The following is a 12,906-nucleotide window of genomic DNA, read 5'->3' as shown; positions in this document are numbered from 1 at the left end:
TAATTAAATGTTATTTGAAAATATGTGTATATACATAGTTGTCACTGTTTAAATATTTTCACCGTTATTTTTTATATAAAGTTGTCACACCCTGAATTGTTGCATTCTTTTAATTGTCATTGCATTTAGAAGTAAATTTAGCATTTCTTTATTTTATTTTCTTGTGTTCAAGATTCAAGATCAACTTTATCTCAAATAATAGAAAATGTGTTTACAGCTTAGATTCAGCATGAATAGCAACAAAGGGGTCTTCATCTCTGTTGCTGATTCTAAAGTGTGCATGACCGTCACTGCCAACATGGATCTGCTTCCCGGTGCACCGTTTTTCTTCCTTCTGGCCAGAAATGATATCACAGTAGGTGCCACTGGCCAGGCCAGTGTTCAGGGTCACATCCAGGTCCCTGAAGATGAAGAACAAGGCAGTATTAAAGACACACGGAGCATTTGTCATTTTCCAAGTGATGCACGTCCTGTTAAAGGCTAATTCAGAATCCACCTGGTATCCTACCTGAACTGCTAGCTCTCTCCAGCCAGCAAAATACAATCTTACAATGGTTCTTGTTTTGTTTCTTTCTCTCTTCTAATGTTCTTGCTGAATCAACAATGGTGTGTTTATATCCATTTTCTAGCAGGTGAAGCAAAAACTACTGTAGCATCATGCAGAATCCTAGATGAAAAAGCTGTATATTGCAGTGTCTCAGCCTCTGAACAATGCCGGGCAGCAGCAGCCCCAGAAATGCACGATAGACATTATTGTGTCATCAAACAACTCCACGACTCAGAAGTTTTAAGGTCAGAAAGTTATGTAATAATTCTTAAAAACTCCACATTGTATCTCTGAAATTGTATTTGGAAAGCCGCCCATTTTTTTTTTTTTTTTGCATGGACAACTGTATATGAAGAGAAAAAATATATACATATGAAAGTGCACTTCTGTACAATAAGGTATCATTCAGTCATTACCAGTCATCATTGTTAAAGACAATGAAACCTCGGTCACCACGTCCAAAGGCAACCTGGTTGCTCTGGTTTTCCCACCAGTTGGAGAGAGGCTGTCCATTGACCACATTGCGGAAAATCACCATGTTCCTACAAAGGCAACGGGAAATTGTATTTTCATTGCATAAACATAGTCCTTATGATTCATATGAATTAGCTGCATGATGTTTGTAGAAAAGATTTGCATTCTTTTTGAGCTCACGTGATCTGACGCCATCTGTGCTCACACACCCATCCATCTCCACAAGTTTGGTCAGGATATACAGGAACAGGTTTTGTGGATCCATCGCTGTTGCTGGGAGGGCCCATCCAGTCATTCTGATCCTGCAAACATACATGAAGATTTTAAGCAAAAGTTAAGCTAAATCTGATCCAAACTTTGACAATTTTATTTTGTCATTGTTCTTGTAGATAATGAACATACTTTTCCATCCACAAAATTGCGTTCCCAGCGATAGCTAGACATGACCCTGGTCACTCCATAAGGGTGGGCCAGCATGTAGCCAACAGCCATCTTGTAAAGTTGGGAGTCCCAGAAAGTAACAATGGATGAGCCACCAGCACCGTGACCTCGCTGGTTGTCATGGTTGTCAACAAAGACAAGAGCATTTCCATCAGACATGAAGCCCCATCCCTCTCCCCAGTTCCTGGACACAGAAATAAAAATGAGGAATTTAAAAATGGGTCAAGTGTTCCAATCTTAATTTCTATTAGTAATGATCAAATTCATTATTGAAGTAAAAACATTAATCTGAAGACATCTGTTTGATTATATTTGTAATTTCAGATTTTGGTACACCAGCTGAGATAAACATACCTGGTGTAACAGAGCTTCTCCCCATTACGTTTTCTAAAGACGGTTCCCAGTTTAGCACCATATTTGAATTCAGTCACTCTTCCTAGATGGACATACTCTGAAAATGAGATGGACTCACCTCCTAAATCTATAACCTAGAAAGAAAAAAAAATATGCATGCTTTTAAAAACAAAATTGTTTAACCATTTAAAGTTTACTCAAGAAATAATAACTAGAAAATTCCCTATTCATGTCTGAAATCTTAATTTGGCCATTTAGCATAATACGCTGCTAAAAAAAAATAAATAAATAAAAGGGAACACTGAAGTAACACATTGTAGATCTGACTGAATGAAATATGTATATGAAATACTTTGTTCTTTCCATAGTTGAATGTGCTAACAAAATCAAAAATTATCAATGAAAATCAAATGCATCAACCCACGGAGGTCTGGATTTGGAGTTATACTCAAAATTAAAGTGGAAAAACACAATACAGGCTGATCCAACTTTGATGTAATGTCCAAGTCAAAATTAGGCTTAGTTGTGTGTGTGGCCTCCTCGTGCCTGTGTGACCTTCCTACAACGCCTGGGCATGCTCCTGATGAGGCGGCAGATGTTCTCATGACAGATCTCCTCCAAGACCTGGACTAAAGCATCCACCAACTCCTGGACAGTGTGGTGCAACTTGGCATTGGTGGATGTGCTCTACTGGATTCAGGCCTGGGAAATGGCAAGGCCAGTCCATAACATCAATACCTTGGTGTTGCCGGAACTGCTGACACACTCCAGCCACATGACATTAAGCATTGTCTCACATTAGGAGGAACCCAGGGCCAACCGCACCAGTACATGGTCTCACAATGGGTCTGAGGATCTCATCTCGGTACCTAATTACAGTCACCCTGTGGAGGAAACGTGTCACCTATGGTCATGAGGAAGCTCGTGACCATAGGTGAGGGTAGGAGCATAGATCAACTGGTAAACTGAGAGCTTCGCCTTCTGGCTCAGCTCCTTCTTCACCACAACAGATCGGCGCAGAGTCCGTATTACTGCAGATGCAGCACCGATTCGTCTGTAGATCTCACACTCCATCCTTCCCTCAATTGTGAACAAGACTCCAAGGTCGCAACTCACCACCAGGTGGTAATCAGTTGACAGCTCTGCCGCTCTCTTTACCTGAGTGTCCAAGGCATGTGGTCACAGGTCCAACGATACGATTACAAAGTCGATTATCTAACTGCAGCCCAGAGAGTCCTGATGCCAGGTGTACATCTGAATACTTTTATCCTTGAACATGGTGTTTGTTATGGACAATCCATGACGAGCACAGAAGTCCAATAACAAAACACCATTTGGGTTCAGAGGGAGGGACCATGCCTCCCAATCACTCCCCTCCAGGTCTCACTGCCATTGCTCACATGAGCATTGATGTCCACCAGCAGAACAAAGGAGTCAACAGAGAGTGCACCCTCTAACACTCCCTCCAAGGACTCCAGAAAGGGTGGGTACTCTGAACTGCCGTTCGGTGCATAAGCACAGACAACAGTCAGGACCTATCCCCCCACCTGAATGCAGATGGAAGCTACCCTCTCGTCCACCGGGGTAAACTCCAATGCACAGGCACCAAGCCGGGGGTTAATAAGAATGCCCACACCTGCTCGGCGTCTCTCACTGCGAGCAACTCCAGAGTGGAAGAAGCCCTTCTTAAGGGAATTGGTTCCAGAGCCCAAGCCATGCTTCGAGATGAGTCCAGCTATATCTAGCTGGAATGGCTCAACCTCATGTCCAAGCTCAGGCTCCTTCCCTGCCAGAGAGGTTCCACGTCCCTAAAGCCAGTTTCTGCAGCCGAGGAGTGGACCGGCAGGGTCCTCTGCCTCTTGCAACTGGGTAGCTCACATTGCACCCAACTCCCATGGCTCCACCCACTGATGGTGAGCCCACGGGAGGTGGGGCCCATGTAACCCTTTCGGGCTGAGCCGCTCCACGGGCAAAGGCCTGGCCACCAGATGCTCACTCCCATGCCCCACCCCTAGGCCTGGCTCCAGAGGGGGGCCCCTGTGCCTCACGTCTAGGCAAGGGAACACGTCTGCCAATGGTTGTCATATTCATGGGGGTTGCTGATTCATGTTGACATTTCCTTTTTTTGTTTGTTTCATCAAATTGCACCTGACTGTAGCATTCATGTTATCAGGGATACCTTTAGGCATTGTTGGTACTTATCGAGTAACATGCTTGCATGGACATTATGGCCAGAGCTTAAATGTAAATCTTAAAATTAAATATGCCAATGTACACTCTTAAATGTAAATATGCCTTTTCAAGCAGCAGTTTTATTTCATTGCTGCATGTTTTTTTATGTTTTTAATTTGGTGACAGAAAACCAGGAATGAATTATGTAATATTATAATAAACTTCAAAATATTCCTGCATTTGGTGAATAAATAAATTAAATGAAAAAAGTCATTTGTCGAAGAAAAAAATACCTCTTGGAAGATAAATGGTTTGGACCCACTGGGGAACCATGTGGAGTTGAGGTTGTGAAGACGACTGTAAACATTTTCCAAGTCAGCGGGCCACATGTGTTTACAGGCATCCACTCTGAATCCAGCCACACCCAAGTCAATCAACTTATTCATGTACTCAGCCACCTTCCCCCGAACGTAATCTTTCTCCAGTGCAAGGTCTAAAAGGCTGACCAGACGACAATCACGTACCTGGAACAGTAATAACGGTTATGGAAAATGTTAAAAAAAACATGCATCATTGTGAAAAAATTCTGAACAAATTGTATAGATTCAGCTACAGAATTAAGCATATTTCAGAATCTTAAATGGTAATTTGCTTTTTCATTGTTTCTAATTGCCTGATGTTTTTCACTGTAGTTCTCAATGTTTCCACTGCCAGTCTTGCACTTGGAATCATTGAAGTCTAATGAGGAATAGGGGACATCCGGGAATTCCTTTTTGCCAGCGTTGAACCAGCTTCCACAGGAAGAGTGGTTCCCTTCTCCACCAGCAGCTCCACTCATGTGGTTGATGACAGCATCCACATAGATGTTGACCTGTCATGTGCATATATCCAACATGTAATTTATACAGTCAAGGATCACTTCTAAAAATGTTATTTGTATATTTCAGTTTCATTGGTTCGTCTGAGTGGTGAAATGCCAGGTGAAAATCTGCATTAGGCTTAAGGTATTTGTTAAGACAAACAGGATTTGGCAATACAAGGCTATAGAGTCACCATGTGATGACAAATAAAAGCACTGCTAGTTTTGCTGTTTACTACATGAACAGTATAATTTACCCCAACGTTGTTGCATTTGGTGATCATGTCTTTAAACTCATCCTCACTGCCAGATCTGGAGCATAATTTGTAGCTGATTGGCTGGTATCTCTGCCACCATGGCCTCCAGGGACTGTCCAACACAATGTGGTCATTTGGGGGGGAAATCTGAACAGAACAAAAACAAAAAAAAACAAAAAAAAGACATTGGTTTACCAATGCAAGTACTAATGTTATTGTTACTGTCCATTATTCATCAGTCTAAACAGTCAACGATCTGCAGATATCCTTCCTGCATTGGTTAAGTCGAATCAGTTCAGTTTCTATATTCTATATAATTTTCCTGGTCCATTTTTACAATTCCTGTAGCTGAAATGTTCACAAGTTGTTTATAGTAATAAATGTGACTGATTGTTAAGAACTACAACGGGAAGAACCACACTGGGAGTGACCTTACATCTAAGCATTTTCCTATTTGAGGAGAATTAAGGAGTTTGTCATTTAACAACACAGAGGGTGTATAGACCAAATAAGTGCTCTCTTCAAACTTTGGGCCTTTGTGAGACATGAGTGAAAAATTTTTCTTACTTCCTCGTTGCATTTACACAAAAACATAACTTTGATTAAGCCAAAAAGAAATCACAACTTGAGCTACAAAACCTTCTTTTTACTGTGCATCCCTCAACTTCACAGCAAGACTTTACTGGTTGCTATGGTTGCATCTTACTCTCATGTAAATATGCATACATTTACTCCATGGGGATGAATAAAGTATCTGTCTAACTATCCATCCAGGTGAGAAATCAAAACTATTTTTCTTTTAACATGTCTGAACAATGACTGTCATGGATTCTATTTCTACTCTGCAAATACAACTGCTCTCACAACGTGTTACTTTCCGTAACCTATAATGTAATACTTATAGTACAATATTAAAAATGTTTTTACTACCTGAGTTGATGATCAAATTGGTTGATCAATATAAATTTTATTATCAATGACCAGTCAGAGGAAAAATTGATTCCTCGCTACACTAGAATTTGTTACACATCAGCGTTAAGTCTTCCATACCTGAACCCCACCAAATCCTTTTGGGCCCAGGAAGTGCTCACACTCTGCAGCGATGTCAACCCAGCGCCATTCAAACAGATGCACAATGGCTGTCCTTCCATGTCTGAATTGGGGATTGTGCTGGGTGAAGCTGAGCCCAAACAAGGTCCAAAACATAAAGAGCTTCATCCTTCCCTTGAATAAGAGAGACACCTGGTAACAAACCTCAGTTTTTTATACCAACTGTTTTCCTAAGGCCAATGACAGGTTTGCACATATCAGGAAGATGTGTCATTGATCTGTCTCCTGTTTCACAGCTGCAATACTTTTCCATTCTTCCTCACGCTGCTCCACTCTACCTACCAGCCACGCCACTCCCACCACATTAGCTCAACCACTGCAGCTCATCCCAATCAGTCCTGTTCATAACCTCTTCAGCACTCTCACTCTTTACCAGATAGTTTTTCTGCAGTATGCAGTATACGTTCCTCTGTCTGATTACCTGGGTTCGATCCTTGTCTGTTCCTGACCTGCTCTCTGAGAACTCTGTTCTCTCCTTGTTGGAGCCTAGTTTGCTGCAGTATAAACAAAGGTCATTACCAACTGTTCCTGCCTCAGTGTACTGCATTTGGGTTCAAACCACACCCGTTTCAAGATGGGAAAAAGTCAAAAACATGTTGCTGTGCAAGTCAAAGCAAACAAAACAAAGACGTGATGCAGATCACGTCTGGTTTTTCACAAGACTGTAAAATGCAGCTCCAGTTAAACTATATTAGCCCTCAGTAACATTATGTAAACCTCTTAAAAGAATCCAAATCCATTTCAAATAGTTTTCATGCATACAAACACATTAAAGTAGTACTTACTAAATTGTAACCACCAGAACGGGAACTTTTTGACTATCACTGTCAATCCTGATTAAACTGAAATGTTTACTCACTAAGTTCAATAACCAAAAGGTGATGCAGCAGGCAACGTGGATTTTGGACAACAATTTCTCAACAAGCCAAGTGAAACCTGTTCTTGGAATATGATAGTAACTATACGCACACGCACACCCACACGTATTTCTAAATAGTGATGTCATATGTCAGGCTTAAAGGTGTGAAAGACATCTCATTGACTGATTTAGTGTTGTCTTGTTTTTAGAATTACAGCTCAACTTTGAACGGTTCGTAAAAAGCACAAATACATAACACCAGTATCGCTTTCTTTGCACTGGCTTCCTGTCTGATTCCAGATTGAATTTAAGATTTCACTCCATCCATTCATCCATTTTCCTAACTGCTTAATGCAATTCAGGGACGCTGGGAAGCTGGAGCCTATCCCAGCAGTCTCTGGGCAAAAGGCAGGGTACACCCTGGACAGCTAGCCAGGCCATTGCAGGGCCACACAGAGACAAACAACCACTCATGCTCACACTCAATCCTAGGGGCAATTTAAGGTAACCAGTTAACCTAACATGCATGTCTTTGGACAGTGGGAGGAAGCCAGAGAACCCGGTGAGAACCCACGCATACATGGGGAGAACACGCAAACTCCACACAGAAAGGCCACTGTCCAAACCTCGCACCAGCCAAGGATTGAACCAGCAACCTACTTGCTGTGAGGCCACAGTGCTAAGCACTATGCCAATATTTCTCTCATTACTTTTAAAGTTTTAAATAGTTTAGTATCATCTTATTATCAGATTTGATTCCCATCCATACTCCTAGTTGAGCTCTGCAGTCCTCCAGTCAGTTGATCTTAGATGTTCCCAGATCCAGAATGAATACAAAGAGAATGAGATTGAAACTGAGGTTGAGATTGAGTTCGAGATGGACTCTGCTGCCCCTAATCTGTGGAACAACCTACCCTCCCATATACACACTGCACAGCCTGTAGATAATTTTAAATCACAACTGCAGAGTCGCCTCTTCTCCCTGGGTAGAGAATGACATTTAAATGTTTTATTTGCTTTTATTGTTTGTTTTTTTATGAAAAAAATTGGACCTGGATTATTTCAGCCTTATTGTAAAACCGAATTTAGATGTTATTTAATATGAAACTCAGTATCAATGCCATAGCCTGTTTTAATTATAAAGCTACTATGAACTTTTATTGACACATTCATGAGTGAAAAATAATAAATATTTCAAGATAGATATACTTACAAAACAATAAAAGCCCTGCATTGTTAAGTAAATAAAGGGCTGCAAATCTAGGTGCATACCCAAATCTTCAATAAGAGCTTTCAACTCAAGTACAAGTATTTTATCTTTTAAAAATTTTCAGTGACCATACAATGATCATAGCATTAGTACTATATATATATATATATATATATATATATATATATATATATATATATATATATATATATATATATATATATATATATATATTTTTTTTTTTTTTTTTTTTTTTTTTTTTTTTTACAAGCATATTTTTAATGATGACTTTTATTTCACTTTACATATATGTGTATATTTTTACTACTGTCATCTGTGCAAATCTGTCACATGGAGGCGCCATAACATCAAAAGACACAGGCCACTGCTCTCTTGTCAAAAGATGCTTTCACCAGTGACTTCATGGGTTATTTAGTAGGAACTCACCTGTTAAGAATGTAAATATATTGTTGGTGTTTTGTTGCTGTCGTCTAAAAATAAAAAGATTGTGAAGTAAGTTTGATTATAGCAAAGAGAAAAAAAATAAGTCCAACATATTGAAGTAATTTTCTTTTTTTCCATGTTTCTATTGTAGCATACTTGTCAATAAAAAAAATCCACTAGTTTAGTTTTAAAAAAATCTTGATACATTACTTTGCTTCGTGTAAGTAATGAATAAATTGGTCTTGTCTTCTCTTCATGTTGGTACACCTTATATGGTCAATTTCCTGCCAAGTGCTATGAATGAAGGCCATCTTTTGCTTTATAAAAATTAAGTTCATATGCTCTTTTGCAGAAATTAATGTTTTCCCACAAAAATGTTTTAGGAATTCTAAAGTAGATAATTGATAAAGCACTGCACTGATTAAAATAGCCCCTGGGGCAAAATGGGAGGGGATAAATCAGTGTAACTCCTTTAAACAAAAAAAAACAAACTTATTAGGTTTATGACGAATCACTGCTTGTTTTATGTGCATGGCTGATCTGCATTGTTTGTAGCTTTAATCCTTATGTTCTTTTTACAAGGCTATTCTTAGTACGCTTCTTCTCTTTTTAAAGACGTAGTTTAAAAGACAAATGGAAAATAACCCTAATATTTTCCTTGTGAGGGAAGTTTATTCCTGTCATCAGGGGTAACAGCACAAGCCCATACTTTCCTCTCTCTGTCCACTTCTTCCTGATCATACAGATATCCTAAAATGATCTCAGACCAAAGTCCCATCAGCATGTCATGGATTTTCCACAAGAATTCTTTCAGTGATAACACCTAACCAGGTTCTGGTTCATCTCATATGGCTCTACTCAGAACTCCTTTTCCTATGACCAAATGTATTGTATCCTTAGGAGAGAGTACAGCCAGTATGCTTTGGAAACTGCAATAATATGCAATGAAGTTGATGACAAGGTGCAAAATACAACTTGTGTTTTGGTCCGATTTTTTTAAACTAAGTTTAACCTTGTTTTATGAGTAAGCAAGAAACAAAAGAAATAAAAGCCATTCAAGTTTTGCGAATTAGCCTTCACACTGCTGGCCTGCCCCAGAAAGAGATTTCAATCTATAATAAAACCGCAAGCGGTGATATAGGCCCTCGCACCATGGCGTCGCTCGGCATAATGCCACCGCCTCCCCTGGCAAAATCTTTCCCATGTTTCTCTCAACCTAAAGTGCAGCCAGACTGCACTTCAGGCCATTTAGGCCTTATGAAGGGTCCCTTCCTGTCACCAAAGGGCGGGGCTAACTTATAATCTAATTATTGACATGCAGAAATGTGAAGGATATAACTGGAATCATCTGTAGCAAATTTGGTGCAGGTTGGTTGTTTTTTGTGGGAGTTATGTCATTTTTCCTTTTCATTGCATCACATCTGCTTTGCTGCCCCGCCTCTACTAAATGATATCCCCCATTAAAAGAAATAGCATAACTTTTAATCACACATGCCTCTTGAGCATCCTGACTCATTTGGGTTAAAGTTGGACTAAATTCTTAGGAGAAGTTCCTCAAAATGCATGGCAAAGAAAATGACAGAAATGACCCCAAAAATGGCACCCTTTTCAAAATGGCCGACTTCCTGTTGGATTTAGGCCATATGTCCAAGAGACGTTTTTCAAGGTACTGGGAGGGTCTACAAGTGTCCCGAATCATATCCATGTCAGTCAATGTAGTGGGCGGGGCTGATTGATTGAAATTTTGTAGGGGGCGCTATGGAGCCATTTACTATCTTCTCCACTATATTTTAATTTTACTCTATTAAGGGCATAACTTTCATGACTCATGGCAAGTATGGTGAAGATCAACAATTTCTATGCTTTGTTACAGGTACTTCCTGGTTCATGATATCAGACACTTGTTGTTGCCAAGGGGTGGGGCTAGTTCAGAGTCATATTATTGCATTGTAGATTTTGTACATCATGGGACTGGCATCAAATGTGTCGATTCCTGTGCTGATATGTTGTTTTATGTGGGAGTTTTAGCAATAAGTCTTTGTTAATGAGACATAAAACTTTGAGGGCCCGCCCCTCCTAAACTAAATCTTCTATTAGAAGAAATAACACAACTTTAAATCACACATGCCTCCTGAGCATCCTGTGCAAGTTGGGTGTCAGTTGGACAATATCCCTAGGAGGAGTTGTTTAAAATGCATGGCAAAGAAATGACCCCAAAAATGGCACCTTTTTCAAAATGGCCGACTTCCTGTTGAATTTAGCCCATATGTCCAAGAGACTTTTTTGAAGGTACTGGAAGGTTCTCCAACTGTGCTGAATTTTATCCATGTCGGTCCATGTAGTGGGCGGGGCTGATTGATTGAAATTTTGTAGGGGGCGCTATGGAGACATGCTCCATTTATTCCATAATGTTTCAATGGGGCTTAGTTCAGGGCCTTACTGTCATCAGTCATGGCAAGTTTGGTGGCGGTCCAAGGTTCCATGGCTTGGTCACAGGTACTTCCTGTTTCATGGCGTTGGGCCGCCATTCGCCATGTCCCGTTTAGCGTAGCGACTTGAGGTTTTTATTGTGGCATCATGAAAGGGTTTGACATGTTTTGGAGGAGTCTCAAGTGTTTGGGACCATTTGCTTAGAAGCATGACCCTCAAATGTGGAAAAAACCACTTCCTGTTATAGGTGGGCGGGGCTTAGGTCTACACCAGCAATGGTCACATTAATCTGTTCAGGACTGATCCCTTATCAATGCCTATAAGTTTTAGGCTGATCAGATCAAAATTGACAATTTTATAGTGATTTATGATGACACGCCGCTGCATGGAAATTCGCCATGGCGTCACGGGCACGCCGTGCAGCGTAGAGCAACGTCCTTTACCAGATCTCTTCACCAACATGTTTTGTGATGCCTGAGTGAATTTGGGCCATGTGGTGTCCACCAAGCCAGAGTTATGGGTGTGTGAGCAAAAAACAACACTTTTGGCCTCCAGGGGGCGTGGCTATTTCATAATCAAAATATTGACATATAGAACTCTGTAGGAGGGGACTGCCATCATATCTAGCAAATTTGGTGCAGAAATGTTGCTTTATTTGGGAGTTATATCCGTTTAATTTTTCATGGCGAGACATCAAACTTTGAGGCTGCGCCCCTTGTAAACTAAGTCTCCTATTAGAAGAAATAACACAACATTTAATCACACATGCCTCCTGAACATCCTGAGCAATTTGTGGCTCAGTGGGATAAAAGCTCTAGGACGAGTTCGTTAAAATGCGAGGTGCTAAAACGCCAAAATATTGACTTTGACCTAAAATGGCCGCCTTCCTGTCGACATTTCACCATGACATTAAGAGGATTTTTTGTTTGTCCTGTCATGTAGATCATGTGTATGAATTTTCATAAAGATTAACGACATGCAGTGGCGGGGCACCTTAAATAGGTGGCGCTCTCCTTCAGTTTCGCCCAAACATTCTGGAGCACCTCAAAATATCAAATTTTTCGTATTCCCTTGGGGGGGTACGCAAAATTTGGTGAGTTTTCGAGCACGTTCAGGCCTCCAAAAAAGCACGCGAAGTGTCCGAATAAAAATAATAATAATAATAATAATAAACACTGCAATTACAATAGGCCTTCGCACCGCCAAGGTGCTCGGGCCTAATAAACACTGCAATTACAATAGGCCTTCGCACCGCCAAGGTGCTCGGGCCTAATAATAATAATAAACATTGCAATTACAATAGGCCTTCGCACTGCCAAGGTGCTCGGGCCTAATAATCTCTGGATGAGGTAGGGAGATAAAGCACTCCCTGGCCTGTTTCTCAGAGCTTTGCTGTGCAAAATAGGTCTTCTATTGAATCATTTTAGGAGGAAGTCCGATGGTAGTATGATTAATGGTCTTATAGTCCATGTTAAACCTCCAGCTGACTTCTGTATTTTCTTTCAAATTTAGTTGGTCACTAACCATTGTGTATAATTTCTATTGTTAAGTTCAATGTTTTACTTTTTTTATCCATGTGTGGCATTTTCATTCCATTACACTTAATTCAGTATATTTTTTTTAACACAACTTAAACATGTACAAAATAAATTTTTAAAAAAAGGGGACAAGATGGTTTGGTAGATATATGTTATTTCTTTAAATATTAAATGCTACTACCCCACTTCATGAGCCTTTATCTACTGGATT

At 40.2% G+C, this 12,906-nt stretch overlaps 1 protein-coding gene across 1 annotated transcript; it reads right to left on the bottom strand.

Moving 5' to 3' along the window:
• Window positions 1-211: 211 nt before the first annotated feature.
• LOC306758902 (alpha-amylase-like) lies at window positions 212-6,322 on the bottom strand (the record flags this gene model as incomplete). Its single annotated transcript, XM_079244328.1, has 9 exons — window positions 212-401; window positions 964-1,089; window positions 1,202-1,323; window positions 1,424-1,646; window positions 1,817-1,950; window positions 4,282-4,512; window positions 4,662-4,859; window positions 5,105-5,251; window positions 6,155-6,322. 9 exons carry the CDS (start codon window positions 6,320-6,322, stop codon window positions 212-214), a joined length of 1,539 nt encoding a protein of 512 aa, XP_079100454.1.
• Between the last annotated feature and the right edge of the window lie 6,584 nt (window positions 6,323-12,906).

The sequence above is a fragment of the Telmatherina bonti genome (assembly GCF_933228915.1).
Source record: "Telmatherina bonti genome assembly, chromosome: 7".
Classification (NCBI taxonomy): domain Eukaryota; kingdom Metazoa; phylum Chordata; class Actinopteri; order Atheriniformes; family Telmatherinidae; genus Telmatherina; species Telmatherina bonti.
This window is presented reverse-complemented; position numbering and strand designations above follow the sequence as displayed.